Source organism: Furipterus horrens, unplaced genomic scaffold, assembly GCF_987537825.1.
Source record: "Furipterus horrens unplaced genomic scaffold, mFurHor1.1.pri manual_scaffold_7, whole genome shotgun sequence".
NCBI classification, from domain to species: Eukaryota; Metazoa; Chordata; class Mammalia; order Chiroptera; family Furipteridae; genus Furipterus; species Furipterus horrens.
In genome coordinates, this window is record NW_028327177.1 from 130,503,838 (window position 1) to 130,523,046 (window position 19,209).

Below are 19,209 nucleotides of genomic sequence, written 5' to 3' on the forward strand. Positions count from 1 at the left end.
ACCAGGCTCCAAACTCTCTCTCTGTTGACTCCCAGATCCTCATTATTGATGTCCGAGTTGGGGAAAAATATACCACCACGAAAATACACTGCAGATTAGCATCAAAATCTTTCCTTTCTCCCCCCCTTAAAAAAAATGACACCTTCTCTGTAAAAGATTTCATACACAGGTAAGCAAAAAGGAAAAAGTGAGAAATCTCTCAAAACAGCACCCAGATAGGATCATATTAACATTTTAGTTTCTGTTGCTCCAATCTTCTCCTATGGGAACATAAGCATGTAGTGATATATTATGTATGCAATGTGTGCCTGGACACTAGAGCCAGACGACCTGGGTTCAAACCCTGTCTCTACCACTTTCAGCTGTGTGTCCTGGTAAATCGGGGAAGATGTCAGTACATTCCTCAGAGTTCTTGTGGGGGAGGAGCGACTGAAATTTATAATATATATTGCCCAGAACTGGGCGTGGTATAGGACAGTGCTCAACACAGAGAGCTACTGCCCTGAGCAAGACCCTGCATATTATGCAACACCTTTTACCCTGCATATCCGTGTATGTACATAGTTCATGCACTCATGTGTATGCGTGCCTACTGCCATGTGTACAGGCCTGTGTCAGTGTGTGGATAGGTGCAGTTGTTACATCTAAACACACAAAATGGGCTCGAACTTCAAATAAGGATCAGAAAAGCAGCAGTCCACTAGATCAAACCAAGACAATTTTCCATGCCTTTGAACCTCAAGTGAGTGAAGTGGCTTCTTCAGCCCACTCAAGTCTAGCTATGATTGAAATCAGAACCTATAATTTAATACCTGCTCAACGTCAAAAACAGTAACATTATGAATGCAAAATTTATTTTTAAAAAACACAACATGATTCTTCCAGAATAAAAATCAGATACACCTTGAAAGCTTCTGTTCCAACTCTACAGATGCCCTGGTGTTCTACTGTGTTACCGCCTCCATCACACGGCCACGGTGGCCCTTGGCAGGGGTCGGTTAGTCATTGCGAAGTTTCAGGGAAACATCAGGGGGAAATGCACAGGCTAAATCTATTTTCCAACCGAAGTCTCCAGTGAATGTTGCTACTGCAAAGGGACATGTGAGGTATGTGCAAGGCCAGCGCTCCAAAGAATCACAGGCTTTTGTCATCATACATGGTCTTGTCATGAGTCTTGATCAGGCAGGTCTTGAAAGAGAGGGCTGTAGGCCACAGTGGCACCGATAACCGGCTTGTCCACGAACTCCACAGTGCATGGTTCTGGGGGACTGTCACGGCAGGGTGCACGTTCCAATTCTAGGACCACGATGGTGTTCGGGGCTGATGGCACCAGGATGTGCTGCGGCACAAACAAGGTCATCTGGGGGCCCCGTGCTGGCCAGTAGCGACCAAGATTAAAGCCATTAATCCACACCTGACCCTGGAGAGAGAGAGAAAGAGAAACCATCAACCCCAGCGGCACTAACCCTGTGGAACGGGAGGGAGCGCCCTGATGCACGTGGGCCTGCCAGCTGCCGAGGAGGCGGGAAACACCCCCATTCAGGCACTCTGCCACAGTCAAGGCCATTCTGGGTCCCAGCATGCTGCAGGGATGACTGGCCAAGTCAGGCAGCGGCTGGGTGGGAGAAATAACAAATTGCCCCAGGTACCTACTCCTATTTCAGGAAAATACGTGTTTGGTCCTTCTGACTGGCTTCAGCAGTCAGTCACACGTCAGTGCAGGACAACACTGTGGCAGTTTTGCCAAGTTTCCTGGGTCCTGGAGGACTGCCCGTCTCTACATACCAGCCTCTCCCTGACTCTCCTGTACACAGAGAATGGCAAATGGCCTCCTCAAGGAGGTGAGCTTTCCTTCTTTGTTCTCTGCTCCTAGAGGCAGGTCTTGACCACGCTGTCTTTGTGCACAAGGTGAGCACAGGTCCTGCAGCCTGGGAACACAGGTCCCAGGAGCTGTCCCCAGACAAACCCCTTGAGAAGGATGTCGGGGCATCGGGGATAGGGGAGAGAGAGACAGGTGCCCGCCCAGTTGGGTGTCTATATTACTGCTGTGTTTACTGGTTTTCGCAGCATCAGAGTGAGGGTGGTAGGCTTGCTTTGTGAAGCACAGGGGACCCTACTGGCGGCAAAGACAATCTCTGTGAGTAGGAGAAGCTGCTTCCGCTGCAGAACTGAGAGCAGAGGTGAACCTCCCAAAGCACAAGGCTGACGGCTGGGTGTGACTGCACAGCCTCTCCACGTGTGCTAGCATCTGCTCACGGGTTGGGACGTGACAGCTGCCTGAAGAGATGGAACCTTCTATCACAAAGAAAGAGAGCAGAGGGGGGACGGTCACACCCAGGAGAGCGAGAAAGGAAGACTGTGTGGGAGAGGAAGGAAGAAGGAAGGAAGGAAGAAAGAAGGGAGGGAGGGAGGAAGAAGTAAAGGAATTCCTCCCCACCGCGGCCCAACTACAGACGGTCCCCAACCCGGGATGTTCAATTTAGGATTTTTTGACTTCATGAATTGTGCTAAAGTGATCCATATAGTAAGTTACATAAGCTATTGTTATAAAATTGGCTTCGTGTTAGGTGATTTTGCCCAGCTGTAGGCTAGTGTGAGTGTTCTGAGCATGTTTAAGGTGGGCTAGGCTAAGCTATGCTGTTCAGTTCGTTAGGTGTTTTAAATGCATTTTTGACATACAATATTTTCAACTTCCTATGGGTTTATTACAAGCTGAGGAGCATCTGTATATTGGGGGGAAATCCTGCAGGAGGCCCGACTGTCACCTGCTGATCCCCTGCATGCTCCATGTCACAGCTGCAGGCCCTCGCCTTACAGCTACTTAGTTGCTCAGCTTTGGGCATTCGTTCCAGCCTCCAGGTGTCCCTTTTATTCTCGCTCCCTCTGAATTTCTGAGCTGGGTTCAAATCTTAGTCCCAGCACTCACTGGCTGTCTGATATGGGGCAGGTCCCAACTCACACTAGTAAGTGGGGACACTGAGGACAGGAGGACGCAGTGCATGTCAGCACAGTGCCGGCCCCGGGGACTGCTCAGGGAGCTGTAGCTCACCTCACACGACACAATGAAGCGATCTGGGCATTCACGTGCCCACAAAAGGGGGCCAGTGATTCAAAACCATCTGTCGTTTGGATTAAGTCATTTAGAAAAAGGATGACAGTTTCCCAGAACCACTTCACTCTTTTTTTCTTTTTTTTAACCACGGGGTATGTTATCTTGATCCATCCTGAAAGGCGTGTACCATGACAGCTTCACCAGGTTTTTTTTTTTTTATCAGTTTAACAACTGCCGGTGCCTTGTTTTCACAGTATCAACGAACAGCAACACTCCGCTTTTGTGGTCAAGGTGGGAGACGGGTTCACAGGTAGATCAGTGAGAGGGTTCTGTGAGCAGCACGCGTGGAACAGCTTGTGCGATGTGGACCCACATTGGGTTCCCGACAGGGGCTAAGCCAACACTTGACCCAAGAGGGAGGTGAAGTGTTGAGGTCTGGTTCCTTCTCACACTGACAACTCCACTATCTCAGTATCCAAGAGACGGTCCCTCACGTCTCTTGAGCTGAATCAGCACGTCTCCTCTGGGAAGCTGGGGCCCGGTTCCCTAAATCCCCTCCACCAGAGGGTTCTGGGTCAGAGTTGGCCATAAAAGGACTTCAGGATTGGGAAGATGGAAGGGAAGCAGCAGCCCTTGCTCGTGGGGGCTCTCACAGCTACAGCAAGGACGGACAGGGATCCTGTGGGTTCAACGCGTCCTTGGTCCCCTCTGCTCCGTGTCTAGCTCGTCTGAAGGCTGTTCTGCTGGTCACCAGTGCAGTAGCCTCACAAGGCACCAGCCCCAAAGACCCCCCTTTTTACCCCCGAAGTGCCACTTGGTGGCTGGACTTGTTCCTGAGCGTCCCCTGAGGAGCCAACTTGATCAGCTCAGGAAAGCTTATTATGGTTCCTCCTCTGATGCCCTGTCCCCTCTTCCAATTTCTAAGTCCTCGTGGCCCGGCTTCCAGGACTGCACTGTGACTGATAGACACAACCCTAAACTGTTGCTCCTGGTTATTGATCCAAGTTGATACTTTCTTTCTCCGGATCTCTCCCTTAATTCTGGACCCTGCATAATCTGTTCTTTCCTTCTGCAGCGTTACCACCTGCGGCCCATTTTGAGCCTCCCGCTGCCATATGGACTCTGTCTCCTGACTCACCCGGATGACTCTCCAGGATGTAGTACCATGCCTCGCACCTTCCCCAAACCCAGGGTTACATCCTCTCAGGCCTTGCTTAATCCCCAGGAGCTACGAACTTCTTCAGGACAAAACTTCCCTCCACTCCCGGCTTTTAACAGAGGGACATTCAATGAAGTTTATGGCTGCCTGGTTGCCCTTCTAAGAAAGAGGAATGAAGAATTGGGAGAGAACAGGTCATAGGCACATAGCCTGGACACACCGCCATTCGGCAGAACTGATGGCATGTGCTGTGCTGACCAACCAAGTAGCTGTGTAGTACTAACTATACACCTAGCATGCTCATCGGCTAATATTGGTGGGTCTCCCTGAGAAAAGAGTCACCTATGAGGTGCATGAAGCCCTACTGAAAGCATACTTCATGCGCCTCTGCTCCTGGCTTAAGCGTTTTATGGAACACTGGTTACTGGGAGAAAAAAGAAATATTTGTTCCCCTCCGTGATTAGCACTGTCGTTTACAAAAGAACACACACACTCTGATTTTTGATTCTTTTAAGAAAATTTTGCGGAAGTTATTGGAGGGGGGAGGATGCACATGCTGGTAAATGTCATTTAAAAGTAGACAGCCACACTCTAATTAATAGAGTGAGCACCATGGGGGCCAAGCATTTGGAGAGTGAACACCAGTGGCCTCTGGGGCTTCCTGGGGCTGTCCCAGCTAATATTTTCATGACAATGTCTGATTTTCTCTGACCATGGCTTGACACCTCACAGACTTCCCACTCTTTGCTATTATTGCTAAGGTGATAATAGTATAAATGTTAGGTTCCAGGAAATGGTTGACCTATTTAATTAATCAGACAGATATGTGTCTGTCTGTTTTAAATTCTCTAGATAAGTCAATCCTCTCATACGTTCCAATGTTGGTTTAAGTCACAGTTTAAAAATTTTCAAATTTGGCTAAGAGTTTATTTAAAAACAACTAACTCGGGTCCAATGTTGATTTTGTCATACTCTGAAAGAATACATTTAGGTACTTGGAGAACTTAAAATGGAAAGGACAAGGTTAAAGGGCTCTTACAACGCACAATTCATGAGTGACTGTGATGCTAACTTGGGAGAAAGAAAACAAAAAAAGCATTTTTTTTAGAAAGGTAAAATAGTGAAGGGCTTGCTTAGATAAGATGTTAAATAAATGTTACTGCAGTACACAGGAGAAAATGAATTCTCTTCTTCCTTCCTACCCAAAGGGGTCTGCAGCTGATGCAAACCACACTTCTTTGCTTCCTCTTTGATCTTACAGGAATAAAGTTAAGAAATTGTATGGTTTCTCTGTATAGAACTGAAGCCATGAAAACCTAAAATATTAACATAAAAAATGAATTACTTCCTCCCCTCATTGAACCTCAAAATATAAATTCCTTTCTTTGCAACTAGCAAAAGTTCCATCATTTCTTGCTTATTTTTTCCCCCAGAGATTTTACTTATTATTTTTAGAGAGAGGGGAAGGGAGAGAGAGAAAGAAAGAGAGAGAAACATCAATGTGTTGTTGCCTCTCACGTGCCCTTAAATGGGGACCTGGCCTGCAACCCAGGCATGTGCCCTGACTGGGAATCAAACTGAGGACCCTTTGGTTCACAGGCTGGCACTCAGTCCACTGAGCCACAGCAGCCAGGGCTATTCCTTGACTTTTTTAATGGACTACTTTGTTTAACAATAGGCATCATACCACCTCACATACCTGGAACAAAGCTAAGAACTGGTGAGTGAAAACTGCCTCCAGGCAGCTGCGTATTTGTTATAAAGTCCATGCACTCAGAGCCTACTGACTCCTTACACACAATTCCCACAAGTTTTGTTACTAAATTAATGTATATTTATAGAAAGCAGTCTGATTATCTAGTTTTTAAGTTCCTAGGACTTGACAAGAAACACCAAATTAGATGGAAACAGGAGGGGGTAAGAATAACTATAAATCAGTCCAGAAAAGTTAAAAAAACATATCAAATTCAGAATGAAAGTAGGGTCAAACAGTACTAAGACCTGTGGCAAATTGCAAAAATGACCACAATTCTTTACAGCTCCCCCTGTCAAGAAGCAGAATCTGTTTCTCCATCCCTTGGAGGGAGATGGTGTAAGGACTTCTGTTGGCCAAAGGACGTGGATTAACTGACGTATGAGTTATGACTTGAGCCTTAAGAAGCTTCACACATCTGTGTTCTTTCTTTGAGCCCTGCCAGTCACCACACGGACAAGCCTGAGCTGGCTTGCTGGATGATAAGAGACATGGCCCAGACTTCTCTGCACCCTCGGCAGACAGCCAGCCAGCTAACATCCAGGGGCACAGCCCTCTCCCTGACTAGTAGGACACTCCCACTGAGATCAGCCAAGGAACCACCCATTCTGACAGTACGCAAAACGATGAGCTGAAAAAATGGTTGTTCTAAACCACGGAAACTGGATGCTTTGTTACGCAGCAACAGGTAACTGATACACATCAAGGTGCATCAGCATGCTACTTTTCAGTAAAGTAAGTCTTTAGAAATCCAATTTAAAAATAGTAGAGTCACCCTGTACTAGTAGTTCCTCTTTCACTAATCAGTCACCAAATCGCGTCAGGGCTCCCTCAGCTGTGTTTGTGTTCCTCTCAGGATTGTTGTGAATGACTGAGCGAGACGACATGTGCAAGCGCTCAGCACAGTGACTGGCATGCAGTAAGCTTTCAGGGATGTAGTTGTTACCATTATTGTCCCCAGTGGGACCCTCCCCTGCATCCCCACTGCTACACAAAGTCCCAGCTGCATCCTTTCTCCATGGACCACTTCTCCAGGAGAAAAGCAGTTTCAAGGGCTAAGGAGGAACAGTTCTGTTTTATATGTATCAGGTTGAAGGTGCCTAGGACAGCCCCAATGGGAGGAGGTTGGATGTGGGGGGTCTGGGTCCTCAAAAATGCTGAGTTGGGTGTTACCAGCACATCTGTGGCAATGACAGCCCTTGGAAGTGTAAGAAGGGGGACCAGAATCAAGCCCTGAGACCTGAAACATAGAAACTGAAAGACAAGCCTGAGAAGGAAAATCAGGAGAAGTTAGGTCACAGAAGCGAGGAGAAGTGTTTCAAGGGAGGAAGTGGTTACCCATGTCAGATGTCACATGCCAAGAGGTCAAGTCCCGAGAAATGTCCCGGAAACATACCATCACACAGGCACTGGTGGCCTTGGCAGGAATAGCTTCAGAGTTAATTCTACTGTTGTGACCATTTCCTAATAGCTCCAAACCTGGGACAGGTTCCTCACTTCTGCAGTCCCACAGCAAGCACTGAACACCTACCTTTAACCTACATTAAACCCACCTCTGGATGTAGAAAGACATAAAGACTGACAGGCCTTCTGTAGGATGGCCAGAGGGTCTGAAAACAGAGATGCTATTATTTCATTGTATTGCATGCAGCTTTATTTTGATTTTTTGGCTATGTTTCCAGATTTTATGGCCACCTCTTGGATGGATGGCCAAGAACAGACAGCTTCTCTTGACTGATTAGTAAGTACCCGAGACTGAACATGTCCAAAACAAAGCTCCTGATCCTTCACCTGCAACCCCAAGTCTTCCCTGCCTCAGACACTGACAGCTCCGTCCCTCCAGCTGCTCGGCCCCAACTCCAGAGTCCTCCTTCACTTGTTTTCTCCAACACCACACCTAATCCTTCAGCAAATCTTGCTTTCTAAATTTTTATCTATTGGCGAGAGAGAGAGAGAGAGAGAGAGAGAGAGAGAGAGAGAGAGAGAGAGAGAGAGAGAGAGAGAGAAACACTGATTCATTGCTCTACCCACACATGCATTCATTGGTTGACTCCTGCATGCACCCTGACCGAGGACTGAACCCACAACCCCGGCACACTGGGACAGCAGTCCATCCAACTGAGCTACCCAGCCAGGGCTGCTTTTTCTTTTCTATACAGGTCTTGTACTTCTGTCTACCACCACCCAAGTCTACAATTTCTTACAGTATGACTATAATAACAATTAGGAAGACTATAAATGTGATGTTTCCCTGCTAGCAGTACCCTTGTCTATCATGTTTACATGCTCAACAGCCAGTCATCAAGGACTTTTCCTCCTGGTACATTCTACATACTGTTGCCATATCCATTCACAACACTTTGATGCTTAAAACCTCACCTAGTTCTACAAAGTTGTCAAGGTCACGTCCAGTTCCTTGGTACATGAGGCCACAAAACCACCCTTTCAACTGTATTTGCTACCACTCTGCACCTCATTCTTTCTGAGATGTTTTCTTTGACTTGGACCAGTTCTTGAGTTCTTTGACACCAATTGGGAGTCCAACAACTCAGTTTTGACACCATCTACCTAAAGTTGAAGTCAGATCCCACAAGTTAAATGGCTCAGTCCCCCAAGACCACTCCAACTCAGACACCATTTTCAAGTCTCAAGCCACCCGTGCTTATGAACAAGCTATAAATTGAGGGTTCCTCGAGTCCCTCCTTAGGTTTCATAATTTGCTAGAATGGCTCAAAGAACTCAGGAAAATATTTTATTTACATTTATGAGTTTATTATAAAGAATATAGCTCAGGAATGGCCAGATGGAAGGGGTGCATAGGGCAAGGTATGGGGGTGGGGTGTAGAGCTTCCAACCCTCTTCAGGTTCACTTCTTGGCACCTGGACGTCTTCACTGACCCAGAAGCTCTCCAGATCTCTCTGATCTAGAGTTTTTATTGAGCTTTGTCTCCAGTCCCCATCCCGACACTACCCCAGAGGTTGGAGGGGTGGGGCTGAAAGTTCCAACTCTTTAATCACTTGGTCTTTTTGGGTGACTGGGCCTTGGGATAGGACTGAAGACAAAAGGGATTTTTGTCAGCCCTTTGTTATACATTCTTGTATTTTGTGATTTTTAAAAAATATCTTGAAAGAAGTAATGTTTGCCTTTAAAAAATAAAAATGATTTTAGTCAGTATTCTATTTTGATTTTGAGCTTTTTAAAGCATACTTTTGTTTGAGGAAAAGTTGGACATGCTCTGTTACACGCCAAAACCTGCAAGTGGCTAAAAAATGCAGGAAGGCTACAGAAGATAATAATATGAGGTTTATCTGCACCCATGTGAAGGAGAGATAAACAGTCCGGATGTCCCTGCATTGGCAGAACACAGATAAAGTACTACCTATCCCAGGAAGTTTGTAGTCAGAAAAGACTTCTGTGTAGACACATGCTGGCCTGTGTCTCTTAGATACAGCAAAACATGCCTAATGGCTTCCCACTGAAATCCCAGCTCACGTTCAGGCATTTGACCAGAAAGCCACATCCGACTCAAGTAAAGCCAAAGTAATCAGAAGTGATTTTTTATCTCATGAATCACCCTTACCAGTGACTTCATTACTAAGTCAAGGTAGTTTCTTTCTAGCAAGTGAATAGCGTAAGCCAGCAGGCTGGAGAAGAAGCCTTGTCAGAGCTGCCCTGGTGGAAGAGGGTTAGTGTGGCTGGAGACAGAGTCTGAGAAGTGGTCCATCCTGATCCCTCCCCCACAGCTGCCAAAGGGCTCATTCCCCCAAAAGTCAGAACTCAGAACTCCCTGTAGGGGAGTGAGATCTGTCTGTTCTGTGTGCACTGGAGCTGGCCCGGGGCAGAACTCACCACCAGGACCACTGCTGGCGAGAAAATAACAGGAGACACAGATGCTCTGTTCTACGTATGCTTTATATAAATACGTCTTCTCATCTCCAGATTTATGCAGCTGAGGTCCGCAAATGTGTGTGTGTGTAAAGCTTTATTGAGATAGGATTCCCGTTCATACAATTCATTCATTTAAGCTATATAATTCAGGACTGCTGGTCAAGATGGAGGCATAGGTAGACATATTTTTCCTCCTCACACAACCACAGAAAAAATTACAACCAGATCTCAAAAACAAGTAGTAACCAGACCTGTCAGAAAATCGAGCTATGTGGAAGTCCGATAACCAAAGATTTAAAGAAATCGCATTCACCCAGACGGGAAGGAGGGCTGAGTCGCGAACAGGGCAAAGAGGTGGTGTGGTTTGGACAGAGGCGGCAGTAGCGGTGGTGGAATGGACGGTCCCACATTCATGTGTGGAGGATAAAAATCAGGAGGGATACCTTGAGAGCGAGCGATCCCAGGCCCAGGCCAGACGGCACAGCCCAGGGTTCCAGCCCTGGGAAGATAAACCCCTATTACCTCTGGCTATAAAAACCATTGGGAGTTGGGGTGGCAGAAGAAACTGCCAGATTTTCACCACTTAAAGGGCTGGCATGGTCTTAGAACATAGGCAAACCCCAGGGCAGCAACTGGAAGGACACCAGTTGCAATGGGAAGTGGGTGAAGTGACTGGAAAAGGGGCGAGTGCCAGGCAAACTGCCAAAATCCAGGCAGTGGCATTGTCCCTTCTCTGAGCCCCTTACCACAAACAGAGCCACAAAGTGGTGAGGCAGGGGGCCCCGCCCCAGCAATTACCTAAGGCTCCACCCACACAATTTACAGGAGCCTTTGTTACATAGGTCAGACTACTAAGGCAGGGAGTAAAAGCAGTTCAACTTAATACACAGAAACAAACACAGGGAGGCTGCCAAATTGAGGAGAAAAAGAAATATGGCCCAAATAAAAGAACAGAACGAAACCCCAGGAAAAGAAATAAACAAAATGGTGATAGCCAACCTATCAGATGCAGAGTTTAAAACACTGGTGAACAGGATGCCCAGAGAACTCCTAGAGTATGGCAGAAACATAATGGAAGAAATGAAGGTTACAGAAAGTGAAATAAAAAAATTATACAGGGAACCAACAGTGAAGGGAAGGAAGCCAGGATTCAAATCAATGATTTGGAACAAAAGGAAGACAAACATTCATCCAGAACAGAAAGAAGAAACAAGAATACAGAAAAGTGAGGAGAGGCTGAGAAACCTCTGGGACAACTTTAAATGTACCAACATTTGAACCATAAGGGTGCCAGAAGGAGAAGAGGAAGAGCAAGAAATTGAAAACTTAGTTGAAAAAATAATGAAAGAAAACATTCTTAATTTGGTGAAGGAAATAGACATACAAGTCCAGGAAGCACAGAGAGTCCCAAACAAGTTGGATCGAAAGAGGAACACATCAAGATACATCATAATTAAAGTGCCAAAGGTTAAAGATAAAGAGAGAATATTAAAAGCAGAAAGAGAAAAGCAGCATTATCTATAAAGGAGCACCCATGAGACTATCAGCTGATATCTCAAGAGACTTTGCAGGCAAGAAGGGACTGGCAAGAAGTATTCAAGGTGATGAAAAGCAAGGACCTACAACCTAAATTACTCTATCTAGCAAAGCTATTATTTAGAATGGAAGGGCAGATAGTGCTTCCCAGACAAGGTAAAGTTAAAGGAATTCATCATCACCAAGTCATTATATTATAAAATGTTAAAGGGACTTATTAAAGAAAAAGAAGATCAAAACTATGAACATTAATATGAGAACAAACTCACAACTATCAACAACTGAATCTAAAAAACAAAAACAAAAACTAAGCAAACAACCAGAACAGGAACAGAATCATAGGTATGGAGATCATTTGGAGGATTATCAGCTGGGAGGGGGAGGGGGACAATGGGGGAAAAGGTACAGGGATTAAGAAGCTTTATAGGAACAAAACAAACAAGGGGATGTTATTAAGAATAGAATAGGAAAGGGTGAAGGCAAAAAACTGACATGCATGACCCATGGACATGAACTGAAGTGTGGGGGGGGGGGTTCCTGGAGGGAAGGGAGTGCTGGGAGGAGGGGGACAAAGGGGACAAACTGGGACAACTGTAACAGCAAAATCAAAAAAATATACTTAGAAAATAAACTGTGTAATTCAGTGGTTTTTAGTATACTACAGACCTATATAACTGTCACCACAATCAATTCTAGAGTATTTTCATCACCTCAAAAAAAAAACCCTGTACCCTTTAGCAGTAGCTACTCATCCTTCCACCCTACTCCTCCCCTTCTCCCCTTTCTCTGCTTTAGGCAACCACTAATCCTCCTGTGCCTATAGATTTGTCAATTTTGGACATTTCATATAAATGGAATCATACCATATATATGGTTTGTGACTGGCTTCTTTCATTTAACGTATTTTCAAGGTTCATTCATGCTGTGCCATGTATTACTACTTCAGTTCTTTTTATTGACAAATGATATTCCATTATATGGATTTACCATATTTTGTCTATTCACACATTAGTTGTAGGACATATGGCTTTTTCCACCTTTTGGTCATTTTGGATAATGCTGGTATGAACATTTACGTACCAATTTTTGAGTGGATATATGGGTTAGATGGGCTTTTGGGGTTCTGAACCTTCTGACACATTCACAGACATTGTGTGCATATGTACTATTCATGTATGAAGGTGTAGACCGTTTATCAGACTGATGAAATCAGTCGCGAGCCCCTGCCTGGATAATTAGCCCATGCTCCTCGTTGGCCCTGGAGGCCTTGTTCAATGCTGCCTGCCTTTCTGCCTTTTCACATTGACCTTCAAGTCAGAGGGACCTGGGGCTCAGGGAGCTGTTCCACCACCTACTTCCGTACCTCATACTAGATACCCAGCTCTCTGAGCCTCTATCTGCTCATCTGCAAACTGGAGATAATGATACAACATCCTACCACATATGTCACTCGTGATGATGATGGAGATAGTGTCTAAAGTGCTGAGCAGAGCCCGGTCTGTAACTCGTGGCGTGACACCTTGATGACCTGGCCAAGGTGAACCCCCTCTGACCTCCAAAATGGCCCCAGCTTTTCCATTTCTGCGCCTTGGCTTCTACTATTCTCCCACTTGAAATTCCTTCCCTGAAAAAACTCCTGATTCTCATGAAGGGCCTTCCATCCTTCAGGTCTGTTTCAAGCTCTAGCAGAGCCAGCCAGCCCTTCTGATAGTTCCTGTAACAGACACGTTTACTTTCTGTTTTGCATTTCTGGAAAGTTTCTTCTCTTAAGGCATTAAATTGAGACCACTCCGTGAGCAACGGTTTGTGTTTGGGTCTTCTCACTTGCCTTGCCCTGGCTCCGCAGCACCCAGCAAAGCCCCTCAGCACTCCCATTTGCTTTCTTCCCAGGGCTCAGCAGCGCAGGCATTGGTGCACCTGTTCACTGGGAAGCACTTATAGAGCACGCAGGCCCAGGAGGAGGGCAGGGTGGTGAATAAGCTGGGCACTTAAAAAGTGCCCCCATGAAGCTTATGACCCAGTGGCTGAAACGGAGGTGTCAGCCTTAGTGGGAGAGAAGCATCATGGTGCTGAGTCCAGGTGGGGCACAGAGGGGCTTGAAGGAGGACAGGGCCAGTCCTTTCCTGGACTAAGGGTCTAGGAAGGTTTCCTAGAGGAGTCAATGTCAGTCTTGACAGATGAGTATGGGATGGCTAGGTGGGCAGAGTGAGAGAATGAAAGAGCATGAACAAGGGAAATAGAAGACCCAGTGGCAAACCAAGAGGGAGAAGGGGAGGGGAGAGAAAGAGGGAGCAGGGAGTAAGAACAAGCCTGCTAGCTACAGTGGGAACACCCAGGGAGGGCTTCACTTTGGTTTTAGGTTGTAGAGACCCCAGATATCACTTCTTGGCTGCAACACAGGACTTGGCAGAGAACAGAGAAAGGCTGACCAACGCAGGAGGAAGAAGTATGAGAACAGGATCTTGGCCTGGAGGAAGAAGGTGGGGAGGGGATTCAGAGCTTAAACTTCCTTTTAGAAGCCACTGCGCAGGAAGTGAGGGTGGAGGCTGAGAGATAAGTCTGATAGGAAGCTGAGGAACAAAGGAGTTACACCTGATAGCAGTCTAGGAGGGTAAGTCCTCAGCGGAAGAGATGGGAGGAAGAGTAAACTGGTCTAAAGGGGAGTGGTAAAGGTTAGAAAGGGCCCCTCAGGAAGGGGAAAGAGACAGACCAGGGACTCCTAGGAAAGGTGGGGGCCTCCAGAGGCTGGGACAGTGAGAGGATCGAGGCCCTGATGAATGCATTGGAGAGCTCCCCCAGCAGTCCTCAGGTACCGGTGAACCCGAGAAGGCCAATGGTAGACGCACTAAAGATGGAGGATGAGCAAGGAGACGGAGGAGAAGAGCCAGTGATGGATGGCTCTTGAAAAAGGATAAGTGATGATGTCTGGGCTGGAGAGGAAGGAACTACAGCTTTAATGGGGGAGAGTTTCAGGTTATTAGTAAGATCCAAGAGCAGGTTTGGGAGGCAGGAGAGTTTGGGGGATAGAAACAAGTGGCCAGAGAAGGGATATTAGATCTTAAAATTCTAGAGGTGTGCTCACCAAGATATACCATATGCTGGATCATAAAGCAAGTTTCAATAAATTTAAGAAGATTGTGGAATCATCACCACGATTTAATTCTGGAACATTTCCATCACCCTCAAAAGAAACCCCATACCCATGCACTCACTCTCCCTGTGCACGATGAGCCCCTGGCAACCATTAATTTACTTTCTGTCTCTACAGATTTACCTTTTCTGAACATTTCATGTAAACAGAATCATACAATATGTGGTCTTTTATAACTGGCTTCTTTTACTTAGCATAATGTTTTTCCGATTTATCCATGTTGTAGCATGTATCAGAAGTCCTCTTTCCTGCAGAATACTATTCCATTATATGGGATACATTATTTATCCATTCATTAGTTGATGGACATTTGAATTATTTCCAGTTTTTGGTTATTAGATGAATATTCATCTTTAAGTCCTTGGGTGGACATGTTTTTATTTCTCTTGAATATATTCCTAGGAGTGGAGCTGCTGAGTCCAATGGTAATTCTGTGTTTAACACTTCAAGAGACTTTCAAATTGTGTTCCATTTTACATTCCCACAAACAATGTAGGAGGGTTCTCATTTCTCTGCATACTTGCTGACATTTGTTATTGTTCATCTTTTATGATTATAGCCATTCTAGTGGGTGCAGAGTGGTAATTCATTGTAGTTTTGATTTGCACTTCCCTAAGGATTAATGATGTTGACTGTTAATAATCTTTTCATGTGCTTATCAGTCATTTGCATAGCTTCTTTGGTGAAATGTCTATTGAAGTCATCTGCCCATTTTTTCTTTGGGTTGTTTGTCATCCTATTATTGAGTTGTGAGAATTATTTATATGTTCTAGATACAAGTTCTTTGTTAGATACACGATTTGAAAATAATTTCTCCCAATGTATGGCTTGGATTTTTATTTTCTTAATGACTTCTTCTGAAGAAAAAACATTTTTAATTTTAATGAAGTCTGATTTACTAATTTTCCCTTTTAAGGATCATTCTTTAGGTGTCAAGTCTAAGAAGTCTTTTCCTAACCCAAGGTCATAAAGCTTTTTCTCCTTGTCCTAGAACTTTTATAGGGGAATTAAATTAGAAATTAATAAAAACAAAATATGCTTAGGAGGCAATTCCTATGGGCCCTTCTGGGCAATCGGGAGTCTCAACTCCCCTTTCCTCTTCCCCATTCCCCCTCCAACTCCCTTCCCCTTCCACCCCCCCTTCTCCCTTCTCCTTTCCCCGTTCCCTCTTTCCCCTTCCCTTGCTCCGACGGGCCCTCGAGTTGGACCTGGACTTTCCCTCTTACCTCTAACCCCTTTCCCTCCCTTCTCTCAATAAACCTGGTGTAAAAACCTAAAAAAAAAAAAAAAAAAAAAAAGCTTAGAAGTCCCACAAATATATAAAAATTAAACAACGCATGTCTAAATAATCTATGCGTCAAAGAAGGGATAAGGGAAAATATTCAAACTGAATGATAATGAAACTGTATTTCCACAAACATTTTTAAATTTAAAATTTAATTTTTTAAATAAATGATTTATTTATTTACTTATTTTACTTTTAGAGAGAGGGGAAAGGAGAAAGAGAGGGAGAGAAACATCACTGTGTGGTTGCCTCTCACTCGCGCTCCCAACTGGGGACCTGACGTGTAACCTAGTCATGTGCCCTGACTGGGAATCGAACCAGTGACACTTGGCTCGCAGGCCGACGCTCAATCCACTGAGCCACAGCAGCCAGGGCTTCTCCACAAACATTTAAAAAGCAAAAAGTGTAAACAGGCATTTATTAAACACACTCCATTTGCATGTTTTGCCCTCTTCTCTCCCAGCTACTAACATTTTTTCTTTTTCTTTTTTTCAGAGTCAAGCTTTCCCAAAAGAATGTTGATATTCCAGTATCCATACTTATGGCCCTGTGTTCATTTCCTTACCCTACACTTCTCAAGGGCATGCTGTCTGGCTTGCAGGTGCTTCACTCCACTGGCACAGCACTTAAGAGGGGCCCAGCGACCTCCTTGCTGCTGAATCCAGCGGAAGTGCTTCTGTCCTCATTTCACTCGTCCTCTAGACAGCATAAAGGCCCACTCTCCTGCTACTTCCTGGTCTCTCCTCCTCACTCTGTCATGTTGTGTCTCTCAAAGATCAGCCTTGGATCCTCTTTTCTCCTGCATCCTCTCTTTTTAGAGGACCTCATCCAGCCCATAGCTTCAGTGACCACTCACAGGCAAATGAGCTTGTATGTGTGTTTCCAGCCCAGATCCCTCCTCTGAATTCCCAGTGTATAGATCCAACGTCTTCTCCAGCATCTTTTCAGAGCTGTTCTCCAAGGCTTCTCAAACTCAGTAATGTCCAAACCCAAACTCACGATCCCACTGTCCCAGCCCAAGTCTTCTGAAATTTTTTCTTTCGGTAAATGGTACCATCTGTCCAGCTGCAAGTCTGGAACCTGAGAATCATCTGGGGCATATCTTTTTCTTTAAACCTCTGTATCTAATCCATCATTACATCTTATTGGTTTACCTGCAAACTTCTTGGCTACCACCATCCCAGTCTTTCAAGGAGCCTATGATCCAACCTCCTAGATAGTTTCCCTGAATTCACACATACCCTCACCCAACCCACTCTGCAGACTGGGGTCAGAGACGCTTGTCACATCACAATCATGTCATGTCACTCTCCTGCTTCAGTGGCTCTCAACATAAAGAAAAAACTGTAATGTGATTTAATTGGCCTATTCCAATCTGGTCTCTACCTACCTTCTCACCTCTTCTCTGTACCACACTCCCTTTTCTCTGTGTTTCATACATTTGAGTCCTTCCTCGTATTCATCATCTTCCCCTCTAAGCACATGGCCTTGGCATGTGTTATCCGCTCTGCCAGGAACACATTCCCCTCCCCTTTTTGCTCTTACTTATCCTTCATATCTCTCAAGCATCACATCCCCAAATAAGGTTTTCCTGACTTCCCTGACAAGGTCAAATGCCCCAGTGATGATCAACTCTTAATATCTCTTCTTAGTATCCATTGAAACTATAGTTTTACCACTTAATTTGGGTTATTACATGATTTGGTCCTGTTCCCCTACTAGACTGTGAGTTCGCCGAAGGCAAGGGCCACCTCTGGTTTTATATACAGGGTGGGGCAAAAGTAGGTTTACAGTTGTGTGTATGGGAAATAATACAACGATAATAATAGTACAAAATTAAGCTCTGTGTTTCGCGTACTCACCACTGTAAACCTACTTTCGCTCCACCTTGTAATACTGTATTCTATCCTTAGTGCCCAGCACAAAGTTTGACATACAGTAGCCACTGAAAATAACCCCGTTGAATGAATAACTGAGTGATGGTAAGGTTATCTAAGATGAAAATAGGACTTGAAGTGGAGAGAATGACAGTGAAGGAAGATATGCTAATGTCCTCAAAGAATAAATAAGAGTGGCTAGCCAAAAAAGAGTGGAGGATCATAGAGGCAAAGGGGGTGTCCCCAGGGCACAGGGCTGTGTGGAGGTGGGGTGTTATGGGAGTATGAAGGAATCATGGACAAAAGAAAAACGGGCTCTCCCAGAGAGTCACCCTTAGCCTGGGCCAGGTTTTCTTCAGGATAAAGAGGAAGTGCCCCTCATAATTCATGTCCAAAGCGGCTATGAGTTTTCTTAGAGAAAGCAGAAAAGCTGTCATTCCCTATGGGAAGTTGTCAGTCAATGAAAACGGGACAGATGTGCTACCTCCAAGCTGGCCTTTGGCTCCCTGAAGGTCTGCTATGGCCCCACTCCGGAGGAATGAGTAAACTACCACAGAAAATCCTCCACGCCCACAGCGGCCACATGGCATCTAATTAGTGGCTCTTTCTGATTCCTCCTCTAGCACTAAAAACCAGATGTTTGAGGCTTGAATTCAAATACTTTCTATAAAGACACGTACCTTGGTCCACCCAGGGAACTGGATAAAGGTGTCCTGAGGCAGGTCTGGGATTCCACTGGGAATGGAGAAGTTTCCCACATAAAAGGCCGGGACTGTATAGTTAGGTGAGCTGTGGGCACAGGCTTTACCACGGCAGCTCCTGTCATAGTCATGCCAGCCCCCCAGGTGGCATGCTGTGTTCTCAGTGTCCAGCGGGAAGATCTTCCAGTCCGTGAGGATACTGGAGTTGAGGGTCAGGTTAGAAATCAGACCCTGCAAAGGAGAAACAGGGCAATGAGCTGGGGAGGGGAGGGAAAGGCTTGAAGTGCCTCTGCGTTCCAGCCCTGAAGTCCTGGGAAAAACAAACTAGGACACGGGACACCAGCAGGAAACGAGACTCAAACAGTGTGTACATCCAAGTGACACAGATCTGGCTGAGGAAGAACCCCAGCTCCCTGGGAAGAGGCACATTTCCCAAACCACAGCTTTCTCTCTCCTTTGCAGACCAGGATGTCCCCATGAAAGGCCCAGAGTTCTGACTGTGAAAGGGGGTTCAGTCCCTAGAACTTGTAACCCCGAATCCCCATACTTCAGTGTCTGATTCAGAGCCATGGCTTAGAATGGAGGAAGATGGAATCTGAGGAATGCAAAAGGACATCCAGCTCCCTGTAGATGGGGAGAGGGGACAGATTCTGCCCCCTACATACAACCTGGAGCCACCAAGTCTTGACTTTAAGCTCCTCAGCAGCATGCACAAGGATGATCACACCTGAGTCCATTCACCTCTGTAAGGACTAAATGCGATAATATACATGAGAATACTTTGATACAGTATGGCCCCCTTACCC

General features: G+C 45.5%; 1 protein-coding gene and 1 long non-coding RNA gene across 2 annotated transcripts in view; one reads left to right on the plus strand and one right to left on the minus strand.

The window, feature by feature from the left end:
* Positions 1-19,209, plus strand: part of LOC150005227 (uncharacterized) — a 392,161-nt gene that overhangs the window by 242,755 nt on the left and 130,197 nt on the right. The window lies entirely within an intron of this gene.
* GLB1 (galactosidase beta 1) overlaps positions 833-19,209 on the minus strand; it is a 76,485-nt gene continuing 58,108 nt past the window's right edge. Inside the window, exons 15-16 of the mRNA XM_090284434.1 lie at positions 18,383-18,634; positions 833-1,420 (exon numbers count right to left, since the gene is read on the minus strand). Of these exons, the coding sequence (XP_090140560.1) occupies positions 1,166-1,420; positions 18,383-18,634 (507 nt within the window). The 3' untranslated portion in view covers positions 833-1,165. The remainder of the gene's footprint in view (positions 1,421-18,382; positions 18,635-19,209) is intronic.